This window comes from Eucyclogobius newberryi, unplaced genomic scaffold (genome assembly GCF_026437365.1).
Source record: "Eucyclogobius newberryi isolate DKJ021-1_F unplaced genomic scaffold, fEucNew1.0.hap1 SCAF_6, whole genome shotgun sequence".
In the NCBI taxonomy this organism is placed as follows: Eukaryota; Metazoa; Chordata; class Actinopteri; order Gobiiformes; family Gobiidae; genus Eucyclogobius; species Eucyclogobius newberryi.
This window is the reverse complement of record NW_027316278.1, coordinates 18,055,547-18,083,130: the sequence shown is the minus strand read 5'-3', so window position 1 is coordinate 18,083,130 and position 27,584 is coordinate 18,055,547. Positions and strand designations below refer to the sequence as shown.

The window sequence follows — 27,584 nt, the reverse complement described above, 5'->3', positions numbered from 1 at the left end:
CGCCGCCGTACGGAACGGCGCCGGTGCGCGTTTATACAAAGGAACATGCAGTTGTGGCGAGACCGTCACCCCAGTTCAGGAACTATACTTCCTGTTCCAAAGGAGGAACTCATGAAACTGAAGGAACTATACTTCTTGTTCCAAAGGAGGAACTCATGAAACTGAGGGGGAAACCATCGTCTTACCCGGAGATCGTCACGTTATCCCGGCGGTTTTGTCTATAGGAGTTTTTGTTTATAAGTGTTCTTCTAATAAGAGTGTTTTTTAAACTTCCTATAATTTGTTATCTGTTTTTTTACTCTGTATCTACCTGTGTTGTATCAATGAAATTTCCCCATGTGTGGACAATAAAGGAATATCTTATCTTAAGTAGGAGCTCATCTGCATACAAGGAGAAGCTCATCTGCATACAAGGAGAAGCTCATCTGCATACAGGGAGAAGCTCATCTGCATACAAGGAGAAGCTCATTTGCATACAAAGAGAAGCTCATCTGCATACAAAGAGAAGCTCATCTGCATACAAGGAGAAGCTCATCTGCATACAAGTAGAAGCTCATCGGCATACAAGGAGAAGCTCATCTGCATTCAAGGAGAAGCTTATCTGCAAACAAGGAGAAGCTTATCTGCAAACAAGGAGAAGCTCATCTGCATTCAAGGAGAAGCTTATCTGCATACAAGGAGAAGCTCATCTGCATTCAAGGAGAAGCTTATCTGCATACAAAGAGAAGCTCATCTGCATACAAGGAGAAGCTCATCTGCATACAAGGAGAAGCTCATCTGCATACAAGGAGAAGCTTATCTGCAAACAAGGAGAAGCTCATCTGCATACAAGGAGAAGCTCATCTGCATACAAGGAGAAGCTCATCTGCATACAAGGAGAAGCTCATCTGCATACAAGGAGAAGCTCATCTGCATACAAGGAGAAGCTCATCGGCATACAAGGAGAAGCTCATCTGCATACAAGGAGAAGCTCATCTGCATACAAAGAGAAGCTCATCGGAATACAAGGAGAAGCTCATCTGCATACAAGGAGAAGCTCATCGGCATACAAGGAGAAGCTCATCTGCAAACAAGGAGAAGCTCATCTGCATACAAGGAGAAGCTCATCTGCATACAAGGAGAAGCTCATCTGCATACAAGGAGAAGCTCATCTGCATACAAAGAGAAGCTCATCTCCATACAAAGAGAAGCTCATCTGCATACAAGAAGCTCATCTGCATACAAGGAGAAGCTCATCTGCATACAAGAAGCTCATCTGCATACAAGGAGAAGCTCATCTGCATACAAGGAGAAGCTCATCTGCATACAAGGAGAAGCTCATCTGCATACAAGGAGAAGCTCATCTGCATACAAGGAGAAGCTCATCTGCATACAAAGAGAAGATCATCTGCATACAAAGAGAAGATCATCTGCATACAAGGAGAAGATCATCTGCATACAAGGAGAAGCTCATCTACATAAGGAGATATAAATTCTTAGTCGACTAAAGAAATGACCAATTAGTCAACTAAAAGGGGATGTGGCAGAAGCTTTTAAAACTTTATCTCCATGTAGCTAAACCCAAACTGCATTCAAAAGACCAGAACTGCGCAGTTCATGCAAAAACTACAACTATTATAATACCATGTAATTACCAGTTGTGCGTTAGATGTATATATAAGTTAGATATTTAGAGACCTGCTGCTGCTGCTGCATTTTCATGGAGACAGACGCGATACCAGGCCAAGTTACAGATCAGATCCGTGGAGAGCTCACCCCGCTCACAGTTAGAATGCACTTTTTTGAGTTTTTATTTTAGCAAATACAAGATATGATGCCATACAGTGTAATAATGCAGGCATTGGTAACATCTCCATGAAGACAAGCACATGGCCAACACCAACCTCAAAAGTTACACAGTGCACTTTTATGTACCCTTACAAAAAGGTACTAAATACTAAATCACTAAAATTTGTATCCTTTTTAAGTTTCCCCTTGTTTCAGCCTGAAACAAAATATAATGTAAAAGCAAACAAGAATAAAACTGGAATATCACATTTGTGCACTGGCAAAGTCGAGCAGGATTAAAAGATTACACACCACTGAATATTATTAGTCGGTATAGATTAGTTTAAGGATGACAAGCAATATATCTCCCCTCCCACTCTCCTCATGACTGCAGAGCCATGCAATCATATCTAATCTGTTTATTAATCGCCTCCGCACACAAACATGTCGACTCAAACTACAACAGATGTTTTCTTGTTCTCTCAACACCCAATTTAAGAACAAAAAAAAGGGCAAATACTGTAAAAAGCTGGGATGTATTTGTTGTAGGCTAATTCAATTAAAGACATGAGCTGGCAGTTGGAAGATTGTTTGACACACAACATACAGCCAAACCCTGACCTCTCATTCACTGTCCCTGGAGCTGTTGCTATTGATCAAGGAAGAAGCTATTGATCTCATATAAAATGACAACCAATCACTGTAATTAAAATGAGTGTCTTTTGAATTTACATTTCACTTAGAATTCCTCAAGAAGACATTTTTGTGGGATGCGTTGACCCCAGCACCATTGCCCTCTACCCAGTGAGTAAAATACACCATTCAAATATTTCTCAAGTAGTAAAATGGTATGGAAAATCGTAACTTCACATGCTCCTACTATCTAAGCACCCCTAAAACTACATCTTCTTTTAAAGCTAATCTATTCTGTTTTTATGCAGCCCCAGAAAATACTTGAATGTTTCTAAGTAAAAGCATCTATTGCACCACAGCCCCTCACGGCAGCTGAATTCAAATTCGTCTTTAAATGACAGTGCTGCCTCCCTGTGTTCATATGGTGCAACAACAAGGTGAACTAAGATTTATATGAATAGTGCTGAAGATCACTCAATATGACAAGAGCCTTTAAATCAAATTGTGCAATGTAAACTTTATTTTACTCGATTATTTTATTGCAAGGATAATGTCTTTGGTTAAACTCTTGGCCTAAATAAGTCAACAGTTTAACGTTCAAACAGTTGCAAGCTGGCTACTGAATAAAATAACCTTAAAGGGTACACTGTTTGCAATGCTGAAACAAAATGGGACAAATGTAAATAATTTCCAAACAAACATGACCCAGCGTTGCAAAATGTCTTGCACCAGTTTGCAGTTTGCAGTCCGCAGCTGAAGCAGGACTAAACTTTAACTTTGATGTGGTTTTGGTGTCAGTATCAAAGGCACAATATTCTCATTAGGCATGCATAGAAATAGCATTAGACAAAAACACTCAGAAATATAAAATAGAAAAATAAATGTTAATATGACCATATTGTTGATACAATATCTGTATATGTAAAAGGCAATTTCAGCACCAGTAAACTAATACAAAAAGCATTGTAGTCAAGTGATTTGACATCCAAGGCAAAACGTAATCATTAAAAGATCACATTTCATAGACAGTATTTCAAGCATGTGACATTTAAAAAAAAAAGCTCCTTTCAATTTTAACCAAGAGACAAAAACTTCTTCTATCAAAAGTTACAACTTCAATGACAACAGTAACAATTCAAATTAATGAATAAAAGCTTGTATCATACCTTATATCGTAAATAATAAAAATAACTGTCAGTTTAGAAGCTTCATAAAGGTGAATTTAGCATTGCTATCTGTGGATTTGGTTTGCTTGGAGAGTTATCCACATCCAGATCGAGTGTAGGTGTTATAGAAGCTTTGAGTCGCTGTTGAGAGAAAATATAAAACAGGTTCAAGAAACGTAAAACAGCTATTCTAAAAGACGTCGAGCTACATTCTTAACTTGGGACCTGCCATTTCACCTGAAAATGTACTTACTTAAAACTTACTTGAATCCTGCTCCCTCTAATATGTTTATTATTACCATTATTATTTTGCCTCTTGAATCACAGATACAGTATTCTAAACACACTTCACTATTTGAATGAGGAGTGCATTATGGTGCTTACTTCATAAAAGGATCCCTTGTTGATGTAAAGCTCATGAATCGCCCCCAGTGGGATCCAAATGATAGACAACAGAGAGATTGCCCAGCCCACACTGTCAGCCCAGTTTGGATATTTGTACTTCCCATAACGCACTGGAGTGTAAAGGACAATACTGGACACCAAAATACACTGAGGAAAGACAGAAAAAGGTCCACAGTAATAAAACAGTTTAAACATTGGTTGTGTTCTGACAATTACAATCTTACCAGGACCATAACAGGACAGAGAAAAAGCCAACAAAGGCGGAAGTAGATGTTTGGAGACCTCCCTAGCATTCTCTTGACCATAATAGAGATACGTGAGCCTCCTAACAATACTTAAAGAGTTAGATCAAATATATAAGGTATAAATGAACTGAACTGTGAGAGATTAAAAAATGAAATGTTTTACCAAAAATCCAACAGACAGCGACGACTTCAAAAAATGCCAGAAACATAAGTGAAACCACAGCAGTGTAATGGTCCATTAGCTGAAATATATAGATGCCTCCCTGTGAAAGAGGATATGATGATGATGATTAAGTTAATTATTACAGACAGGATTAAAGAGGCTTTTGGACTAATATACTGGACCTTAGTAATGTGCGGAAGCCCCAGCAAAAAGCAGAGCAGACACACAACTAAAGCCAACAGCTCTTCTCGCTTCACAAACTGGAGGATTTTGGTGCCAAATTCATCTTTCAAGAATGTTATGGCAACTTCAACGTTGGCAAACTATGAACGGATACAGGAAAAGAGTTGAGATATAAAAGACATTAGAGAATATGAAGCAGTGTTACCAAAGAGGCAGAAAATGTACCTGGCTGTCAAGACCTAGACACAGAAGCATAAAGAAGAAGAGAGGCGCCCAAAGCTGAAACACTGGCATGGTGGCGATGACTTCAGGATACACCACAAAAACTAATCCAGGGCCTAAATATAAAAAAAAATATTACTGTAAAAGTACATTAGCACATTATTCCGCATCTCAACTGCAACATGAGTCAGTCAGATTCCATTTCAGGTGTGACAAAGGCAGAGAATGACTTGTAGAGTTCAGGGACGAAGTCGTTAAATAATGAATGAAACTGAGGACAGGTTTATTTACCAAACAGCTTACCTGGAGCTAACCTGCCAACAGTGGGGCTCAATGAAAAATGATCTTGAGCATTAGTCACCACATACATTAAGGAAATTGTGTTTTCAACATGTGGCTCAGTCGAAGTCTACATAGAATATTGATCAAGCATGAAGCTGACATAACACAAACGTGGGTGGTGATATAAGCCAGTCTTTGTACTAAAACTTCACATAGATTTAACGGTTTAGTGTTTTTACACATCTGTACTCACCGTCTGTGGCAATGTTGTCCACTGGGAGGTTATGGATGTGTGCCATGTAGCCAATAGCAGAAAAGATCACGAAACCAGCCAGGATACTTGTGAATGAATTTGTCACTGACACAATCAAAGTATCCCTGAGGAAAATAACTTTTTAAATCAGTTCATAAAAGTATTTTTGCATATATTTTTATTGAACAGTCACAGTTGTGGGTCACTGACTGAGATTTGAACTTTACCTGTGGTGAACCGCTGCAGCAACCCAAAACTAAATACTTATTTGCCAATTTCCTTTTACTTGTAAAGCAAGAGTCTTTTAAGGCCTTTTTTATTATTAATTATTGACAATTAGTTGAATAGAGATTATGGTGATGAAGGAATTTAGAAACAACATTGTACAAGACCACAAAGAATTGCTGCGTCATCTCCTTTTTAATGGCAGGAATGCACTCATGTCATAAAAGTAAAGTATTTGCCCCAAAGTGTTACCTTAGAATGTTGTTGTTAAACTTGTTGTAACTGGCCATTGAAACCATTGTACCGAATGCGATTCCAACAGAGTTAAACACTTGAGCAGCAGCATTTAACCAAACCTGAGGAAGGAAAAATGTTAATATACATTTGTAAATGTGTTGGACAGGAAATGAAAAGGGGAAAAATGCTTTAAATGTACAGTTAAGTATGGGCTATGGGACACTCACTAAATGCGCATCGTAGAATGTGACAATTTCATGTTATTACAAGTAGTTACCCTGTATAGAGCTTGTTTCTGAGGGTTAAATGTTTCATTTCTCATTATACATACAAGTTGTACAACTAAATTGCATTGATCAGACAGAGGGTTAGTCCTGAACCGCTCCAGCGATGCACCCTGCCACAATACTCAGAGGAAACCTGTGCAGATACAGGCAGAACATGCAAACTACACACTGAAAGGTCAGGGAATTGAACCCAGGACTTTTGGGACTGCTAATCTCTCACGCCACCATGTCACTAATTAACCTCACCTTAATTTGGAACAGTTTGCTCCACACTGGGGTCACAAAGAACAAGATGCCATTGACTGCTCCAGGAAGCTGCACATTATTGATGAGCAAAGCGAACAGGATAAAGTATGGAAACACAGCGGTGAAATACACAACCTGAGTGACACAAATATATAAAAAGAAACAACAATTACAATAGTACGGGTATGTTGCTTAGAAATACCAAAAGAAGAAGCGTTATTGAAATTGTATGGAACGTTAAAGTCAGTAATGTGTGTAGTATTGTTCTGATAATGATAATTTATGTATATCTAACCTTGCCGGTGGATCTAACTCCTTTGAAAATGCATAGGTAGACAATGACCCAGGCAGCAACGAGACAGCCAATCAGCTCCCAGCGAAGCCCACCAGAATCTTCTATGCCCGCTGTCTTTTCAAGAAGTTTATTACTAAGATGAAAAACAGAATATTCAGTTTTATTAACATTACAGATCAAAGGCTTCATCTGCCTGTGGTCATAATGTTACGGCTGATCAGTCTTTCATTGAAAACAAGACGGACTTACTCAAAAAACTGCTGGCCGGCAGATTGCAGGTGGGTTGCATTGCCAGAGAAACCACTGGAGCAGTTTTGGATTACATTCCAAGTGTTGTTGCATGATTGCCATGGCAATGTCGAGCCAAATGAATTGAAAAGGTAAAATATCGCCCAACTCATGAGCACATTGTAGTAGGTAGAAAATACAAAGGAGATGACAACAGTGGCCAGACCAACACCTGCCAAAAACAAAAATGAGTGAAACACAGAACAGGATAGGGTCGAACTGGAAATTTCAAGATGGCAGTGTCAGTCATGCGAGCTTGGAATGTGTTATTTTTTAACAAACAATGAACAAGAAAATCCTTTGTCGAGAACTACCACTTGTGTGCCCAACGGATGAAACACATTCCCCAAAATAGAGATAACTAATCCACCTCCGTCTGTCATCAACGAGACAGTGGCTGAGTGAGCAGGTGAGCACAGACGCTTCATAAATGATTCCGCCGTTTCACACCTGCGCGTGTTGTGTCAGAGTCAACTTTCAGCCACAGCTGTGAGTCTTCCTCCAAGCCAGTGCCGCACCACTTTGGACATCTTCTTAAATCATTAACACGGTCCATTAATGATGTACATTTAAGTAACACGGTGACATCTTCACTCTTCTTTCTTCTTTTATGTTCTTTTACTCATCCTAGTCTTCAGTTGTTATGATGAGTCAAGGTTAGTGTAATGTTTGCCATAGGACAACGAGTCTGGAGGGAACCTGACTCCCATAGCTACGGTCCTGCATACGGTGTAACAGAGTCATAGAAGTAATAATATGACACAAGTACTGTCATTTAGATAAGATAACGTCCACTGAATCCATTATGAATGCTTGTTTGACAGTCAACGTGGTTAACATTTTTGCAAAGTTTTGATGTAGTATTCATGGTGGTTCGGGAATGCCACGCCCCAATGGATCGAGTGTCAACCAATATAAAAAAGATTAACCACACATCCAGGATAAATTATCATTATTATTATTTTCAATCTACACATTGACTAGAACTGGAACTCAATTTGCTGTGTGCCAAGGTATTCAAATAACATGTGATTGATACAATATGCTGTTAATTAATGAGACATTAATGGTGATTTACATGGCAGCAGCTTTTTGTATAAAAGCAAGATAATCAGTCAAAAAACAGAGGAAAACTACCTGCTTTTGGCCCTTGTTTAGCACAGAGCATAAACCAGGAAGAAATGAGCGATAAATCAATGGGAGGATGTTTTGATCGGGTAGATAATCTCTGTCTTTAAAGAAATAAGAAGAAACTTGGAGAGAATATTTACATTAGGTAAGAAAGACAATTTAGCACATCCCAAAATAGTTTTCATTTGATGGCTGGAGTCTTGAGTAAATTGTGAATGTGTTGTTATTGAACAATGACTGCTTCATTGTTTGATTCTCTAAATTTCAGTTTTTAATTCAACAACTCTAGATGCCCTTCGAGGTAACTGCTGAATGATTACAGTTAGATATTCATAAATCAACTGATCATTTTCATGTTGTGATAGTTGTTTTGTAGTAATTTACTGTTTTATTTATCCAACCAAAATCAAATGCATGTGTAATTTACAAGTCCCTAACCATCAACATGTGGAGGTGGTCAACAAAAACATATTTTTCAATAATCACTATTTATATTTGAGTTGTGGTAAAGGAACAAACAATTATCACAATTTACTGGAGCTTTAAGAAGCTTGTCTGGTCAGTCAAATTGTCTTTGCATTTGCATTACATAAATTTGCATTACATAAATTTGCATTACATAGAAGATTCAGACTGGTACTGCTTCAAATAGCAGGTACTTGGAGGACTGCACAGCGCAGGACAAGGCAATGCAGCAAATCCAGATTTCATTTTCAAATATTAATTTTAGATTAACAAGACCACAGAAAGAAAAGAAATACTGTAGTTGGATGTGATCTTCTAGTTGTCTTGTCTTATATGGAAGAAAATGAACAATGAATCAAGCCAATTCCTTAAATTATACTCTACACCAGTTATTCTCTGAAATGGCCTTCAAATGAAACAGTACCAGACAAAATGTCTATGGAATACAAAGATATAAATCTGTTCTGGCTTGCTTGGCTATTTAGGAGTAGCTTTCAACTTTATGAAAATACGCTGTGTACTTGAGGAAAATGTTTGGTTAAGTTGGTTATAATAAAACTTGTGAATCTTATGATCAACCACAAGCAGTTTTAAAATAGATTATGTATAAAGCACTGTGTGTCTCAAAATGAATGTACTGCATGGTTCATCAACAGTTTTTCCTTTCCTATATATAGTCAATATTATTCATAATCTATGTTTCACATAAAAGCATTGCATACATATATACCACTTACCTTTTAAAAGAGGGCAGATTTTGGCAAAAGCATGCACAGGTCCTAAACGGGTGTATTGTCCAATTGTGAACTCCATAAAGAGCAGAGGAATGCCACAGAGGAATACCATTGTGAGATAAGGAATCATGAAGGCACCTGCGGCAATCCGAAACAAATACATTAAATAAAATAAATACAGGGCATGTTACATGCAGAATATAAACAACAGTTATTTTTTGATTGAGAATAACACATGGAGGCCATGATTTATAAGCAAAAACAGCCCAAAAGTCTGTTAATGGACAGACGTTTCCTCATGGTGACATGAGGTGGGTTAACTTTGCCGGCCCGGATTACATGTTTCCAAAAAAAGACTATAATTAAACACTTGGCGTTCGTCTATAAAGCATAATTCTCGACACTAACACATACAAGGCAAGCCTGTGGTTTTCAACTTCATACATTAGAAATATACATATAGGCTACATTGATGTGCAACATCTGTAACTATAATAACAATAAATCTATGATTATGATTATTTAAGCCTAATGGTTGTTGAATGGTAATTGATAAAAACATATATGCTCAGCCAATTTCATCTGACTGCTTTAAATTTGCTGAGTCATTGCTGAGTCATTGCTGAGTCTGTGCGCGCCTCAGTTTGTTTTACAATCCCATAAATGTCTTAATAATGTGAAGCAGAAGGGCTGGGTACTGTTTGATTTTTTTTTTTTTTATATCAGTACATTTTTAACAATACCTTGTGGCTGTTAATTGTGGTTATCAGTGTAGCAGCGGCTCAGAGGAGAGGTTTTATTCATCTACAAAAAAAAGCTAAAGCAGAGAAACTACAGGACAAACAGGAGCTTGTTGAGGCAAGTGCCTACTATAGGTAAGACGGACTTTCCACAAAAATTTACAAACTAAATCATATCAGAAGGAGCAGTGCAAAAAGCACAAATGTTCAAATAATTTATCAATCACAAAGTAAGAGACTGTTACTTCAAACTAAATTCTGCTCAAGTAAGAGTAAAAGTGTCTCTCCAAGTGTACTCCAAGAAGAACAATTTCTTGAAAACGTTACTCAAGTAAATGTAACTAAATACTACCACTTCTGCTGTTCTGTTCAATGTTTTCTGGAGAAAGGACCTCTGCTTTCAGAAGACAAAAAGGCCACTGTCTTCTTTTTTTTTGCCTTTGTGGGGTTGTGTAAAGGCAATACAGTATTGGGGGGGAAACCACATCACATGTCCAATTACCCCACCTCTTTCTTTCTGGGCTAAGCCCCGGATGTCTAGAAAGTCTGGCTTCCCCTCTGCAACATGTAGACTTTTTAACACAAGGCTCTGCAATGAAGACTGTATATTATTTTTTTTCTTCAGCTTTTCTTTTTATGTTAAGATTATACACACCACTTTGTTTGGACACATGGAGGGCTAAAGCTAATGTACAATTTGTGCAGGTCGCAGTCTTTTGTGTCGTGTTTTCTCATTGACAACAGGTGGGAATTAGAATATTTGCTATAAAAGTTTAGACCAAGTGAAGCCTGTTTTACATGTGACTCCTGTCGCTACTCCTCCTGGGACCATTGATCAAAATCGAATTGGAAATGCTAGAAAGTCAAAATCTTTTTTATATAAAGGCCTGACATTATGTTCCCTGTAAAACGCCTACCATGGTGAGGTTAGTTTCACGTTCGATGTTGGGTAACTACAGCGGTAGCTTCCTCTGAGTGTGCCCGCCTGCAGAAGCACAGCGCGGGGACCTGTGGTCGGAAATGTCGCTTTGTAACCAGTTAGGGATTGTCTCTAAATTACTGTTGCAGTGGCAAGCGTTTGTTTCAAAATGGGACGTCTTAAAAAATATCAAACACATTTATGAAAAAGAAAACCCCAAAACAAGATTAAACGTAAATCCAAGTTGCCACTCCTAGTCTTTATATGGTTTCTAATTTAACCCTTAATAGGTTGTTCATGAAAATGTTTCTTAAAAAAAAAAAATATTTTTAATAGCTTCTAAATCAGGTGACCTAGAGGTGTCAAAATCTAAGTTATTATAACAGGTTTAGTCAAAAGGTGTAACGCACACCTTTTCATTTTTCAATTTAATTAAAGATTTTAAAGGAATATTTTTCTTAAAAAATCAAAGACTTTTTCTCAATAGCTCCTAAATTAGCTGACCCAGAAAGTCAAATCCAAGTTATTATAACTGGTGTAAACTCCAGGTATCACATACCGAGGATTTCCGGTCTAAACAGAGAGCATGCCCGAGTTTTGGCCTCTGTGACAGCACAAGCCTTGGCCTACCGATACCTGTCAACTGTTTTAGGAGTCCCATAAGCCTTCTTCAGCCTGACGGCATCCCTTACTTCCGGTGTCCACCACCGGGTTCAAGGTTTGTCGCCACCATAGGCACTTGAGACCTTGCGACCACAGCTCTGAGCATCCGACAATGGAGGTTGAGAACATGGTCCACTCAGACTCAAATCCCCAGGATCTGGGAGAAGCTCTCCCTGAGGTGTGAGTTGGAGACCCTGCTGACAGAGGGCTCCGCAAGATGGTCCCAACAGATCCTCACAGCTTCCTCCTCTGCCAGCGGATCCAACTCGCCATCGGATGACACAACAACTAAGTCGATCATTGATCTTCGGCATAAAAAAACTATAAAAGGGTTAAATTGTGAAACCAAAAATACAGGGATTGGAGACTAGGATTAACTATTTTGATTTACGATTAATATATATATATATATATATATATATATATATATATATATATATATATATATATTTAATAAATGGGTTGTTTGATATTTCTTTAGATAACATATTTTTAAACAAACGCTTGAACAGTTAATTAGAAACGATCCCTAACTGAGTCCCAGCGCAGCGAGTCTGAGAGGCAACTTCCCGCACCAGGCGGAACACATAGAGGTACCGCTGTAGTGGCCCGAGGCGAATGTCCAGCGTTCAACGACAAACTGAAACTAAATTCATAAATATATGTAAATAAATCGCCTGAGGTGATTACAGGCTCTGCCTTACCCCCTCCGCTGCTGTAGCACAGGTAAGGAAACCTCCAGACGTTGCCGAGTCCCACCGCGTACCCGACCGAAGCCAGGATGAACTCCAGGCGCCGGTTCCACGTGGGTCTCTGCTCCTTGAGGTCACTGGTCAGCTCGTCTTCAGATTTCCCCTCAGCGAGCACCAGGGCATAATCCCGTTCACTGGAGCGCACCTCAGCATCCATTGCCAATGACTGGGCATATAACAGTTGAGTAAAATGCACAAATTACATATGTGACCTATCGCTTACATCACCATCTTACACTTCCTGGATTGTTTTCAATTGGCCCCTATTCAATGTCATATGTTGCGCCAGCACCGACAGCGCGAGAGAGGGACACGCAGAGCTGGTCACTGTCCGGCGCGGATCAGTCTGGAGTCTGACCTGAGGATTGGCTTCATCACAAATAAGAGTGCGCTGCTTTGTACGATGTGGTTCTGCTGAGCGCACGGAGCCCTTCAAAATAAAGCTCACCATTTACACATCTGTCATTTATTAGGTCGAACCCTTTTTAACCACTTAAACATTCCCTGGTTTAATTTGTTTTTGTTTCTCTCTAGTAGGTTGAAATCTCCCACGAGAATCAAAATGAAATGAAATTGACCAAAACAAATGATAGAGGCTTATAGAAACTCGCATAGCCCGTTGTAAAATAGTAATCTAAGTAGCCTAAACCTAGATTAACTGTCAACAGTTAAAGATAAGGACACATTTCTGATTATGTTAGAATTGAATATTTTAAATTGACAACATTTCTTCAATGTCTCAGGGCAAGTTCCTTCCAGAAGCTACAAAAACAGAGACAGCTAGATGTGTAGAGTAGACCTTCTGGTTAAACTAGAAAGCCCTAGAAACAAACTGTTTTGTTGTGTAAATAGGAGGCGGAAACCCAGCTTCAAAGGTCTGGTGGTTTCACAAGATCAAAATAGTAAGGTTAGGAAAAGCAAATTTAATTGATGACCTGATGAAACAATAGGCCTTTTCATAAAACTATATTTTTTTCTCTTTACAAAAATATAATTCATCAAAATCAATTTGTCTTGGCTATATGTAATGCAAGTCATAAGAAAGGCCTGATGGAACTATACATGAGGCACATGGTCAACTTTTTCTGAATGATGGGCTTGGGGAATATAAAAAAAAAAAAACTCAAATAGGGACCCCTAATATGAATCTTTATTTTTATTTCTCTATTCCTGAAGCAAAACGTCAGTGAGTTACACGTTATGAAGCAAATCATTACACGTTATGAAGCAAATCAGTTCAACAGGCAGATTGTTGTTCAACGGCCCTGCAAGTTTCCCTATAATGTAAAAAGGAGGTCACAGACAACTAAATCAGAGCACAGAGAAATACCTAAAGTCACACATGCAAATATCACTCACTTACCATTAGTATTAGTATTATTTAGTCTTATGCTAGCTAATTTTACTTTACTTTATTTTGTTATTATTTTATTATATTTTTATCTTTATCTTTTTATTTATTTCATTTTTCCTCCATTCCCTATTAATATATGAGAGGAGTTGTGTTAATAAGAGTTTTTTGTTTTGTTCATAAGAGTTTCTATTAAGAGTGTTTTTTTTCAAACTTCCTTTAAGTTATCTGTCCTTCCCTCTGTATCTACTGCGTTGTAACAACGAAATTCCCCCATGTGTGGATTATCTTATCTTATCTTAAGGTTGGAGGACATAGGCACAGCAAGAGCATCAAAGCCACTGCATGTTCTGCTGCTGCTGCTGTTGTGGAAGAGGCAATGAATAAAAGCCTATTTCCTTCTGTGTGCAATTCTCCCCGCAGCCACTAGATGGCGGCACCATCGCGTGCATTGGCTCGGCCTCTCCGCTCCAGGTGCGGGCTGCAACGGGAGTCCTTCCGCTCTCGGTTAAGACCAGCAGGAATGTGGAGACGGCATTACGTCAGTTGTCCTGCCAGCGGCAAGAAAGCAGCCTCGTCCAGACGGAGACTGTTTGGAGACCTGCAGAACATTGTGATTTCCTCCCCAAAGCGGGTCTAAAGTTTGTTTTGTTCTGAGCGACTCGAGGCGAGATTGCGTGGCGCACAACACTGCACTGAAGCCTCTGATGGAAAAACCTCGTACGTCTAATTAACGACGACTTTCGGCAGGGCAGATGGAGGACGCAGAAGGTAAAGCACTTTTGGTTGTAACGTAAGCCCGATTCTGTTTAGTTTTGATCGCGCAGTCTTTGTTAATGCTAAAATTGACCAAATAACACCAAACAAAGACAAACCAGTAGCGCAATAGTGGAGCGTCTGTGCAGCGCAGTTTGCGTTTATGTAGGGAATACTATGAGTGATTTGTCTAGCCTTTTATCATTTTTGTTTTGTCTTGATATGATGTAGGTAATGATGAATGTGACTGCGCTGGATGTGGGGAGAAAATCCAGGACTCTTTTCACATGAAAGTACTTCAAGATACCTGGCACAACGCCTGCTTTCAGTAAGACTTCTACTTTCAGATTTAAACTGCATTTAGGCTTCATCCGCGTGCGTGAGTGCGTGAGTGAGTGCGTGAGCGCGTGCGCGTCATAGAGAGCACTGGGAGTTTCATGGCTGCAATTGTTTGTTTGTTGGTCAACATGTTTCCTTTCACACACAATGATCCTCGCGGGATCCCAGAAGCTTCTGTCTCAAACATGCCTGAATGGCCTGCGTTGACTCTTCTTTATTGGTTGTTTTCAGGTAGATTATTTCACCCCCCAGATGTGGGGCAAGAGCCGGTTTTTCCTATTGATTTCATTGGATTATAATAAGAAATATCCAAAAGGCAAATTCACAAATGTTAAACATATTCATTTCTATTAGTGACGGACTACTAGACCTTAGAAATCATTGATTATGATGTCCTTTGAAACCCAATAATTAATTTACTTTGTTGGATTAACACGATTTTAATCTTTAGCCCGAAGTTTGACAAGCACATTGCCCTCAAATGTGGATTGGTTAGTGAAAATGGTCCTTTTCTCCTGGTGGACCTTGCCCCTGCCATGCTTAATGATTGTTTAGACCTGTTGTGCATCCTGTTTTTCAAGCCAATGGTCGCCCTTCGAGGCAACTGCTGTTGTCATTTCGGGTTCAGAGCTCCATTTTATTAGTCTTATAGATGATATGCTAAATTAGAGTATAGAGTATGCAGTACACAACAATTGCAATATTATCCAGTTCTTGATATATCTTCCTCCTCTACTCAGAACTTGGGTGACTGTAATGAATGCCCTCAAAAAAATCTCCATATAAAGATGTATTTTACTGCCTGGAATGTTCCATAGCATAACCGTGAGCAGGGTAACCTTTCAACGGATCTGATCTGATCTATGTTACTGTGTAACATAGTTGAAGCAAAAACATCTCCATGGTGACAAGCAAGTGGTGGCCCTCCACCAAAGGTTTGGGCTGTAGTTAAGTAAATAACCTGCATCTTCATAAGTGAAAAGGCAGATTAAACTCTCCAGTCACTTGTAAGAACTGACTTCTCCTTTCTGCTGTTGTTCCTATAAATCCATTTCTTAGTTAATTAGTTAGTTGACTAATACAATGGACTGATTTAATTGACTAAACAACTAAAACACTAGAACCTTACTAAAAAGTTACATAGTGTACCTTTTAAATACTGGCATTGGAAGGTCTTAATCCTGCCACGGTTTACTCCCTGCCAAGATAAGTGGCTGAAAATGAATTAATAACTAGATGAGACTGTGGCATGCTAAGCAGACGGTGTTAAGACTTTTATTTTATTTCATTTACTTTTGTATAGTGTGCATTGACAGCAGCCAGTGAGGTGCCCTTGTATAACCTGTTCACACTACTACAATTACTTTAGTAGAAAACGTCCTGACACAGCAGCATTATTCCAAAATGAGTTCCTCCTGTGTGTTGTCAGCAGTGAGATTTTCCTTTTTGAAGTAGAGTTCCTCCTGTTTGGGGCAGCCATAGTCTCACTGCTATTGCTATGTCTGAAGAAGGAAACGACTAAACCAAAATAAACCTCTGCGATTAGGACACCCCCTGTGTAGATCCTTTTGTCTATTGTGCACATGTTGCACTCTCATGTCCCACTACTTGGACTAACATTCCTGTTGTGTGACGTTGTTCATGTTCCAGTAAACCTGGCACTGCTCCGGAGGCCATAGGTAACACCACAGTCGATTACATTCCTAAACTGCGAATCAGAGGAGTGTGTTCACTGTCCCAGACACTGACTGCATAATACTAAACATAAACCCCAAATCTTAAGTCAAGAACATGATTTGCTACAATTACATGAGCATTCAACCAATTTTTTTTTGGCGTAAAACATTTTTCAGATTCTTCATCTATGTGTTAATGCACTGCTGCATTTTTGTCGAACTGAAGAACCTTATGGAGAGTTAAGATTATGGATTACTCTAACACACTTCTCGGGGTCATTGGCAGGAGCATCCAAAAGCTCCAGTATGTATCTTACCTGCCAGGGTCCTGATGAGGGAACACAAACACGTCACCCCCATCCTCCGTACCCTACACTGGGTTCCTGTTCACCTCTACATCCAATACAAGGTCCTTCTGCACAACCACCGCTGCCTGCACGGTGAGGCCCTCACTTACATCACAGAACTGCTCACACACCTCAGCCAGGACCCGGTCAGACCAACAGTACTGTTTGCTCCTGACCAGGACACGGCTCAAGACCAGGGGAGACCGGTCCTTTGAGGCTGCTCCTCCCCTGTGCAACACCCTCCCAGGCCGACGGTGGATGCTTTTAAAAAAGGATTAAAGACCTACTGTTTTCTTTTTTAGAAAGTATTACAGCTAATTTTAAAATTGTAATAGGTTTGTTGGGGGGGGGGGGAGAATCTTTCCGCTACTTCGATAATCCTATGCCATTTTATGAATCCAAGGCACTTGTTAAAGATCGGGCTCATACCTTGCATGATTTTATTCCATATTGAATGTGATGTAGTATTTTTTAAAACTATTATTATTTTCTATTTTTTTATTGATGGGTTCGTTGACATTTTATTTTGATACTCTGTACGTGTATGCGCTTTTCTCTGCAAGTTCTCTGATTTTAAATTTTAGCTCTGTTTTTATTTGTTCTTAAATGTTTCTTCTAGTCTAAATGTTTTTATGATTTGTGTGTTGTCCAGTCTTTCACTTTGCCCTGTAAAAGAGGTCTCGATCTCAATGGGTTCTTACCTGGTTAAATAAAAGTAAATAATTTAAAATACGTTTTTCCAGTGAAGCAAGAACTTGAGGCGTCTTGATTTTCCCAATAATTGCATGTAGGGACATACAGTAGTACATACACATACAACTGATTAAACTAATGACGTGGAAACGCAAGTGTCTAATGCGAGATAAAAATGTTTATCTCACATCTTGCTATTTTTGTTACATTTTGTACAGACCTTGCCCATTTCTTAAACAATAACATCTTAAGTTTTCATTAGATAGAGGATAAGGGCCAATGAAAAGCTGCCTTTGTGTCAGAAAGGCCACATACGTTTTTTCCACACAATATCTATTACAGCAATAACACTCGAATAACTGCATGAACTTTAAGACGTGACCAATGGCCTGGCATTGTATTGTGTTGGATTAACAAGCATGTGCGCCACCACTTCATGCATCTTCCACTTTTGACAAGGAGAAAAAAAACATTGGGTCACGTTTTCTGATTAATGGACAGTAATTGTACACTCTTTGAGAAGTCAGTGGGTTGTTGCACATTGTTTAGTTTGTTCCATCTGGATATTGGCTGGTATGATAAAAATCAGATTTTTTTTTGTTCCTTGTGTAGATCTATTTATCAGGTGAGATACAAACACGAGACATACTTGTTATCCACTGTGCAATATTGAGTTTGAGAATGAGCTCATGGATTAAAAAGACTAACAAATAAGATTTGTGAAATTTGCCTGGCAAATTGGCTTTTTTCGTTGTAATTCATTATTGTGTTATCACTAAAATATGTGCCACATATTTTATTGAATATTGAGGCTACTTTGGCCAGGAAAATTTAAACTCCACAACTGTATCTGTGATACCAGACTGGAGCCATTATTATTCTGACCTTGTGCTCTTTCTAAATATTTGATGCCTTTTTTATCTGCAGTGAACAGTTCGTTTTGTTTCCTCCATAATATATATCATACAGATACAATCCTAGATGTTTGGATGGTGTGAATCAACTGCATTACTCACAAACGGTATCAATATTTAATCTGTTTCCTTCGTAGCTTGTACAGAAATATATCATCATACAAATATATATACCATCACTTTGACACAACTGTCCACTCTAATCACAACTTTACCTGCAAAGCATAAAGCACCTCCCTGAACACTACAAGCAGAACACTAACCTCATCTTTGAGACACTGAATGGTTTGGATTGAATGGCTGTTGTCTAACCTGCCATTTGTCATTTGCATAACCAGTGCAGCTTGTTCAAAGAACGCTCCTCGCCCCTGCAGGTAACTCCCAGGCTGTGTGCTGAACATTTTTGTCTCACAGTTGTGCCAATAAACACCAGGATGTAAAATCTTGTTGAAAAATATTCTTTACGTCAACGTGTTCCAGTAGAAATTGACTGATGTGGGTTTTTTCATAACTGATGCCCACTACATAATAAAACTTTAACTGGAAACTATAAAACCAATCAGAATAGTTTTTTTTTTTTTTAAATTACTGCCACAATCCTGTTTTACTATTGTTTGTGTGTGTGTGTGTGTGTGTCTCTCTGTGTGTCTCTGTCTGTGTGTCTCTCTGTCTGTGTGTCTGTCTGTGTGTCTCTCTGTCTGTGTGTGTCTCTCTGTGTGTGTCTCTCTGTGTGTGTCTCTCTGTGTGTGTCTGTCTGTGTGTCTCTCTGTGTGTGTCTCTCTGTGTGTGTCTCTCTGTGTGTGTCTCTCTGTGTGTGTCTCTCTGTGTGTGTCTCTCTGTGTGTGTCTGTCTGTGTGTCTCTCTGTGTGTGTCTCTCTGTGTGTGTCTCTCTGTGTGTGTCTCTCTGTTAGTTTCTGGAGGCGGGGATAATTGTACAGTCCTTTCACATTTGTCTTATACTTAAACCTCGACTAATTTGTTATAGACTTTTTGTCAATATCACCCTCCAACCCCCTTTTTCTTTTCTTATTTTTTGTTCTTTATCAGTTTTCAAACGCTTCGCTCCAGTGGTATTTACTGTTCTTTTCACCTTGTGGCAAAGAAACGTACAAGTTGAGTATCTGTGAAGAATTTGCCCAAAGGGAATGTCCTATCCTAAAAATGACAACCACGCGATGTTCAGTTTGAGAGTGATTGATAGCTTCAGCTTGCAGCTATCTTTTGTTGCAATAAATGATGTCTTTCTGTCCTTATCACCTGGAAATAAACAATGCTTCTGTAAAGTTTTTCAGTTTATATCTCCATACACTCATTTATCTTTTATTAATTCCCCCCCTCAGATGTCTGTCATTCTCTGTGATATCTACAGCTGTGCCTCTTTATGTTTGGCAGGTGCTCTGTGTGCTGTGACCACCTGACAAACTGGTACTATGAGAAGGATGGGAAGCTGTACTGCAGGAAGCATTACTGGGAGAACTTTGGAGAGCTGTGTCATGGATGCTCTCTGCTTATGATCGGACCCGCTATGGTGAGTGCTGCTGCGACTGACTCTCTAATTCAGTTTCATGATGGTTGGTCACGGTATGCTTTCAAATTATGCTTTCACTATGTCGCAAATGCTGTTTGTATGCCACAGAAGGAATCCGAGGACTCCTGGTGATGTGTGTCAGTTAATTTGTGGATTTTCAGAGTGACCGTTGTAAAGTACAATTCATTTTAAGACAACTCTTTTAATTGTTGACATTTTCTCTTTGCCACGTTAAAATATGCAAAAATAATAATATGCTGTCTTGTCAAAACATGCTGAGGAGTGAACAATCAGAAATAAATCGGATTACTCTTCATATGGAACAGTTTACTGCTTGTTTCGGTATATGATAACTGCATGGTGTGCATGTAAACATTAGCCACTACTACAGTAGACATGGTCCGATATGGGTTTCTTTCAGTCGATACAATATCCCCAATATTTGTTACTGTTGTGGCTCTTAACCCATACATGCCTTTCATCATCTTTTCTTAAATCCATAGTAATGGATGTACTTACAACAAGTAGTACATTGTTGTAAAGTTGCTTTTTATGACAATTGTGTAAACCAACAGTCACCTCTTTAGCTTCTTTGTGCGTCTATTCCTATTAGAATGAATAAACTGTAGAAAAAAATATCAGTATGAACTGTGGGTTTATTACAATTCAATTGACAGTGTGACATGTAGTTACAAGTAGAGTTTTGATGACGGCAGCACACCCTGGTCACAACCCACATTCATGTGTCAGAAATTTTGTTGTTGTTTTTGCCACTGAGCAACAGATATAATAGACTCTGCTATTTAGTATTGGCATCTTGCTTCATGGCGCAGTGGCCAAGTGTTTTTGGCACAGCTTAATTAGAAGTGCAGCCTTGTAGCGAGAAAGAGGATCATTGTGGTGCATCAGCAGAAGAGGCATTCAAGCCCAGCACACAATCTGTCCATTTTTAGTTCATTGAGGAACGGTATCTATAAAGAACTGGGATTTGAAGTGCTATATTTGTTGCTCCTGACAAATGTTGTTTTGATCTAGTTTCATGAACTCCACTTCTTGACTTCTCTGGGGAAAAAACACTATCTTGGCACTTGTCAATGTGTCAGCATTACGATCATTGAGCCCACGGCAGTGGTTCCTGTCGTAGAGATATGATTTACAAACGCGACTCTGAGGAGTCACCCTGACTTGACTGGCGGCAGCTTTATCCATGTCTGACTCAATGCTTTATGTAAACCATTGAATGAATAGATATACAGATGAATATTTGGCACAAAGTATCACAACATGACACTGTGGCATCATAAACACTGTGATTTGAATCTTCATTAATTTATTCATCTGAATATCTATTCATTCATGTGTTCAATCTTTACTATGAGGGTTGGGAAGAAGAGACTTAAGAAGAGACTATTAGAGTTGTCACAACAAAAACATTTCAGACTCTATTTTGATTAAGAAAAAGGATTGATACTCGATACATTCACAGCGTTTGAAAGTAAATATTTTATTTGAAAAGTCACTTGTACACTTGAAGAATTTCTCGTTAGTTGTCACGTTATTGCTCTTCATTTTTCAGTAAAGTTTGTGAAACGAACTTGAATGGAAAGCAGTTGTTGTTGTTTGGGTGTGTGATAGAAGAAGGTGAGTGTGTTCAGAACAGTGTGACCCTCCGGGAGAGGCTGGGACTTGCGGCGAAGGGTGATGAGCTCATGCAGATTCCAGACACAGTGAGAGAAAAGCAGGTGTTAGTGTTGGTACTGGGGCTGTGTCACTGAGAGGCGGGACCACAGTCTCACGCAGCATTATCTGAGCAGCACCACCACTCAACCTTCAACACAGTCTGAGCTCCACACGGGTCGTTTGTGTTTCAGGTGGCAGGAGAACACAAGTATCACCCCGAGTGTTTCGTCTGCCTCAGCTGCAAGGTGATCATTGAAGACAGGGACACCTATGCTTTAGTGGAGCGATCCAAACTTTACTGGTAAGTCAGGAATCCATTTCGTTTGGTATCTATTGAACCTGCAGAGTAGGTTTGCTCAATGTAATATGCTGGAAAACATGGCTCTTTTACTCGGCTACACATTTTTAATACAGTAAATAAATAACTATGCTATGCAGATGCAAGGCCTTGTTGCAATACCATATATTTTATGTATGTGTATTGCGTTTGCTTATATTCATTCAATCTTTTATTTAACCACAATAAACAAAATATTTTTATTATGAGTATGAGTATAATATACAATAGAATATAGATGCATGCTGTGTGCATCTGTCTTTATAAAGTGTTAAGTTATAATGTTATGTATTATATTAGAATGTTATGCATTATGTTATAATTGCATTGGTGGTAGGACTGCACAATATAATGCAAAAGTATCAATATTGCAATATATGCAATAGTCTATCATAATAACATCACATTGAAAATTAATATGTTGAAAAAGGCATTCATGATTTTCCTTATTCTGGCTAAATTAGCCTTGATTTAATTGTATGTTTTAGATTAATATAACTGAAATGATTGTCTAAAATAAGGTTGGAACGATTAATCGATTTATTCCATTATATACAAAAAGTAACGGAAGTTGTATTTTGATCATCGTAATCTAAAACGTATACAAAATAACCTTTTTATAACAAATACAGTGGCATTATTACATCAAAATGTCAAAGAATAGACCATTTCAGATTTTCCTCAAGAATACACTTTCACATAAATATTCCCTATCTAGAATGCTTCAGTCATCCTATTTCTCCCTTTTAATTGGTTAAAATGGTTCTGTAAAGTTGATTTAAAACAAAAAGAATAAATGTTTGACTAGTCGACTACTAAAATATGAATCAGTTGCAGCTCTAGTCAAAAAGTATATTAAAATATCACCTTAACAGCCATATTGCATATCAGTGATTCCCAATATTGTGCCGCCCTAAAAGGTGGTTCTATTTTATTGCCTCTTCATGCCGCAACTTGCTCTTGTGTCTTTTCCAGTGGAAAGTGTTACAAACAGGTCATCCTAACGCCCATGTTGGAGAAGCGCTCACACGACTCCATCCTAGACGCGCTGCCCCACACGGTGACCCTCATCTCCATGCCTTCTGCTGCCAACGGAAAGAGGGGCTTCTCTGTGTCTGTGCAGCGGGACGTGAGCGGAGCAGCCAGCGTCCAAGTCAAGGAGTAAGTGGCACAGGCCCAGGGTGACATCATTCTGTTTGGGAATTACATGAGCAAGTCTCTACATAAGGCTGATTACAGGTTTCTATAATTGCACACCTTTTGCAACTTGGTGATGATGATATGGGTTTTTTCGGCGTAACACAGATCCATACAGAAGAAGACTAAAACGCTTTTAAGATTTTTCACAAACTAAAACAAGTCATATTTTAAAAAAAACATTAATTGCAAACAAAACATTATTGATCATTTTATTAAAACGAAAAAAACTTCAACTGGTTAGAACAAACTGTACAGACATGATTTAAAATGGCCTTTTTTGTATAACTTGCTTACTGCAGCTTTAATACGAACATGCTTATTATACGATGAACAACACAGCGTTTGTGTCTTTCACCAGAGTCCGGGGTATGCTTATTAGCCCAGAGGTGAGGAATGCCATCCACGTTGGAGACGGGATCCTCGAGATCAATGGGCTCCCAGTGGGAACCCTTACGGAGGAAGAGGTATTTGAATATTAACACTTGATTCATGCAGGACAGTACTTCAAAATAAACACACTCGTAATTTTTGACATTCCTCACCTTGTATTATCTTCATTTGGCCACGCCCTTACCCAATTACATCTACAATAATTTGGATGGAAATATTTGAAGAATTTGGCGTGCTTTTTCTCCAGTAACTCATTGTTGTAGTGGCACATAGCTTCTCTTCGTGGCAATAGTTTGAGTGTCCTTTGGGTCGCCTCAGGTGGATGACCTCATACACTGCACCAGTCACACACTGCAGCTGCTGATCGAGTATGATCCAGTTCGACAGCGCTTGGAACGCCTTAGACTCGAGTCCCCACAGAGTCGCCTGGGGGTCCCGGCCACGTCCCGTATGCGACTGTCCTCTCCTTCAAGGGCGGTCCTGGAGAGAACTGACGTGGTGGATGATGGGACTCTAAAGAGGAGGTCTTTAAGGTACAATTCAAATACAAACGTAAACATTTTAACATTATATTTGGCTGGATTCAACTTAATCTATTTGTCAACAGACGGAGCAACAGCACATGTAAATCTCCTGGCCCAAACTCTCCTAAAGACCTGTCTTTTCTTTCACGCGACATTGGCCGCTCCGAGTCTTTAAGATCTCCGAGTAGCTGCTCTCATCGCATCTTCAGACCATGTGACCTCATTCATGGTGAAGTCTTGGGAAAAGGCTTTTTTGGACAAGCCATCAAGGTTAGACATTAGTCAAATATATAGCCCTGGCATCTCTTGTGTTTGCCCACATTTCTAATATGGCTTTGTCTCCGTCAGGTGACTCATAAAGCCACTGGAGAAGTGATGGTGATGAAGGAGTTACTCCGGTGTGATGAGGAAACACAGAAAACATTCCTTAAAGAGGTGAGCAGAAAGCAGGGATTCAGTACACTCACAATTGGAAACTTGAGACCGCTGCTATTTTGGATCCTATAAAAATACTTACTTTTCAGTCATCTTGAAAGAAAAGTGCTTATCCTTTTTATGATTTCCTGGTTTCATAGGTCAAAGTAATGCGGAGCCTGGATCACCCACATGTCTTAAGGTTTATTGGCGTCCTATATAAAGACAAGAGGCTGAATTTGATAACAGAGTTTATCGAAGGAGGAACTCTGAAGGATTTCATCAGAGATACGGTGAGTTCAGCTGTCTCTTTACGCTCTCGTCACTCGCAGCAGGACACAAACAAATGTTAGTGGACAGTGGTCAGTTTAACCTGATCACAGGGGCTGACCTGGAGTAAACCTAAAGACACATGGCTGGGTTTTATAGTGGGATAGTCTGTGTGTCAGCTGGTCACGGGCACAGAGTGGAAAGAGAAAAGCTTTGCAAAGTGTTTCCAGGTGAAACCTTTGGAGTTGCACACTCTTTTTGTTTTCCACAGTCTACTTCTAAAACTCCAGACCATATGTGCACCATTTCTTATTCAAAATATTTTAGGGAACATTTTTAGGGACTATTACGTTTAATGATTTCAACTTAGACATTGCATATTGATTAAAAAAATTTAATATTGTTAAAAACCTTTTTGTTTCATCAGGACCCATTTCCATGGGAGCAAAGAGTGAGTTTTGCAAAGAGCATTGCCTCTGGAATGGTGAGTTAAAACCTGTGCTGAAGTATTGAATAAAACATCTTTCATCATTAGTTTAATTTTCACTTGTTTATTCTATGCTTTATTGTTTATTTCAGGCTTACTTGCATTCCATGAGCATCATACACAGAGACCTCAACTCTCACAACTGCCTGGTCAAACTGGTAGGAGACATATTCTATCATCATGAACCATTTGTATTTGGAAAGATTGATAAATGTTATCTTTTCCCCAGGACAACACTGTAGTAGTTGCTGACTTTGGACTCTCCCGTCTTGTTGTGGAGGAAAAAGTCAAACCTCCATCTGAAAAGTCCCCCAACAAGAAAAGAGTGTTTCGACGCATTGACAGAAAGAAAAGATACACCGTGGTGGGAAACCCATACTGGATGGCTCCGGAGATGCTCAACGGTGCGATTGTTTGAAAAGTTAACTTACAAGATACTTTGTGTGGGGAAAATCTTTATTGACTGTTTATTTATTTTTAGGTAAACGCTATGATGAAAAGGTTGACATTTTCTCTTATGGAATAGTTCTTTCTGAGGTCAGTTTCTAACCCTACAAATGTAATAATTAAGATCAAATCTCAGTGAAAAGCTTAACCCAGAGACTTGTAAATCTAATTAATTTAACATTGTGCTTTGACTTTGCTGTCAAGTATTGAGCATCTTCTTTTTGTTTGTTTTGTTAGATTATTGGCAGAGTCTATGCAGACCCCGAGTGTCTCCCCAGGACTATGGACTTTGGTCTTAATGTTGTTAAGTTTGCTGAAAAGTTTCTTCCCGAAGACTGTCCTCCAGCTTTCTTTCCACTGGCTGTGGCCTGTTGTGACCTCACGCCAGACAGCAGGTGAATATACGCAGTTACAATTATGTGCATTACATATGTGTAATGGTCATTGCTAGTCCTCGGCTTCTGCTTCTTATAACGCAGCAGCATCAAAATAATGTAAAACAATGATCCAGGAACTTGGAATGTGATCTATTGTTAAAGGTCTTGTTCATATTTTTACTTTTGTGATACACATACATCTTTTTTCTCGGTTAATCCATAGGCCACCTTTTCAGAAGTTGGAGGACTGGTTTGATGCACTCTGTCTAAACCTGGAGCTTGGGATCCCTCTGCCTGCCGAACTGGAGGAACTCCAGCACAGTCTCAGTCCACTGCTTTGTCCTAAAGACGGCTCTTCAAGTACAAGTCTGCCCATAACACCCACAACGGCATGTCCTGACTCCACAGACTCTATGGCAGACGGTTGCACTTAGTGAAGCCTTATTGTGTAATCTGTGACCCTCTGAACTTTTGCTCTATCATGTGCTGGAGAAAAGACGAGCCATTTAAAAAACAACTGGATAACCCTGAAAATGCTGGACCAATGTAGCCTGACAGTGCCTGTGTACTGCAATGGAAAACAGGAGCTGACCCAAAAGGCAGTGTTAAATTTGTTTTTTTTTACCTCTGTGAACTCATGTATTGATGTTTACAGATTATTAACCACTCGACGTGCTCCTTAGGCTGTTCAAAGATGCGTCTCGGTTGTATGAGGCCTTTGTTGAAGTTTGATAAGTCCCATGTGACTGTAGTGTCTGGCTCCTTTTGCTACGAGTGGGATGCACAGGATCAGTCCAGACCCACAAGAGGAGCCTTAGAAACAAAAACAAAGTTTGACATTTGGGCTGATTGGCAGGTCAGAGCGAGAGAAGCAGAGCAGCGCTAAATTGTCATATTCAAAGCGGCACAGAAAAATCTCCTTAGGCCTTGAAACTCTTTGCTTTAAAAGTCAAAGTAATGTGAGGATGTTTATAGTCTTAAGTACCACTACCAGGCCAGTACTGTTTCAAGCTTCTATTTTGAATTTTCTTTTGACTTTGATTTCTGTTTCCTTTGTACCCCAGCCAAAAGATGCTTGTTTGAAAAAACTAAAACAAAACATAGAACAGACGCTTATTCGAGCAGCCACAGATAATCCGTTTTTTGTACAGATGGACAATATTTGTATATATTTGTACATATACTGACTCATTTTATATTTTGGAATTCAAAATACAAGTCTAGTTTTGTAGAGATTTCGTCAACAAGGGGTGTTCGTCTTTTAAATAGAAGCGCAAGGTACTGAGCCTCTTATTTATAACACTAGAATTTCTTGAATAAATAATGCAACAATAAACTTTGTTGAGTTTTATTTGTTACAAAAACTAATTGCTAAGCATTTAGTAACATTTTCCAACGTTATAGTTCATGTACTATAGCTTTAAAGGTAGTCCTCTCAATAGACAAGCAAATGACACGACCAGTTGAAGTCATAAGTCTGATCTGTGAAGAGGCAATCACACTCAAGTGTAAGAATGTATTTTTATCAAGGTAATACATTTTTTTTTTTATAT

At 39.1% G+C, this 27,584-nt stretch overlaps 2 protein-coding genes across 3 annotated transcripts; one reads left to right on the top strand and one right to left on the bottom strand.

The window, feature by feature from the left end:
* Nucleotides 1-3,475: 3,475 nt before the first annotated feature.
* LOC140347271 (sodium- and chloride-dependent GABA transporter ine) lies at nucleotides 3,476-12,574 on the bottom strand. 2 transcript variants are annotated; one of them, XM_072433661.1, is made up of 14 exons: nucleotides 12,254-12,272; nucleotides 9,231-9,365; nucleotides 8,035-8,129; nucleotides 6,859-7,069; nucleotides 6,610-6,742; nucleotides 6,315-6,449; nucleotides 5,797-5,900; nucleotides 5,320-5,444; nucleotides 4,788-4,900; nucleotides 4,562-4,702; nucleotides 4,380-4,479; nucleotides 4,196-4,296; nucleotides 3,951-4,118; nucleotides 3,476-3,707 (listed from the first exon to the last, which is right to left on the bottom strand). In XM_072433661.1, exons 3-14 carry the CDS (start codon nucleotides 8,063-8,065, stop codon nucleotides 3,609-3,611), a joined length of 1,461 nt encoding a protein of 486 aa, XP_072289762.1. In that variant the 5' UTR covers nucleotides 8,066-8,129; nucleotides 9,231-9,365; nucleotides 12,254-12,272; the 3' UTR covers nucleotides 3,476-3,608. The 2 variants fall into 2 exon arrangements, with proteins under 2 accessions (XP_072289762.1, XP_072289761.1); XM_072433660.1 differs by lacking the exon at nucleotides 8,035-8,129 and having other exon boundaries at nucleotides 3,477-3,707; nucleotides 12,254-12,574.
* Nucleotides 12,575-14,153: 1,579 nt separating this feature from the next.
* Nucleotides 14,154-26,895, top strand: limk2 (LIM domain kinase 2). The gene is made up of 16 exons (XM_072433659.1): nucleotides 14,154-14,423; nucleotides 14,640-14,736; nucleotides 19,770-19,905; nucleotides 21,777-21,886; nucleotides 22,898-23,083; nucleotides 23,481-23,586; nucleotides 23,831-24,045; nucleotides 24,120-24,306; nucleotides 24,385-24,471; nucleotides 24,612-24,743; nucleotides 25,148-25,204; nucleotides 25,300-25,365; nucleotides 25,437-25,611; nucleotides 25,689-25,744; nucleotides 25,892-26,049; nucleotides 26,255-26,895. The coding sequence occupies exons 1-16, from the start codon at nucleotides 14,408-14,410 to the stop codon at nucleotides 26,463-26,465; spliced, it is 1,995 nt and encodes a 664-aa protein (XP_072289760.1). The 5' UTR covers nucleotides 14,154-14,407; the 3' UTR covers nucleotides 26,466-26,895.
* The last annotated feature ends 689 nt before the right edge of the window (nucleotides 26,896-27,584 follow it).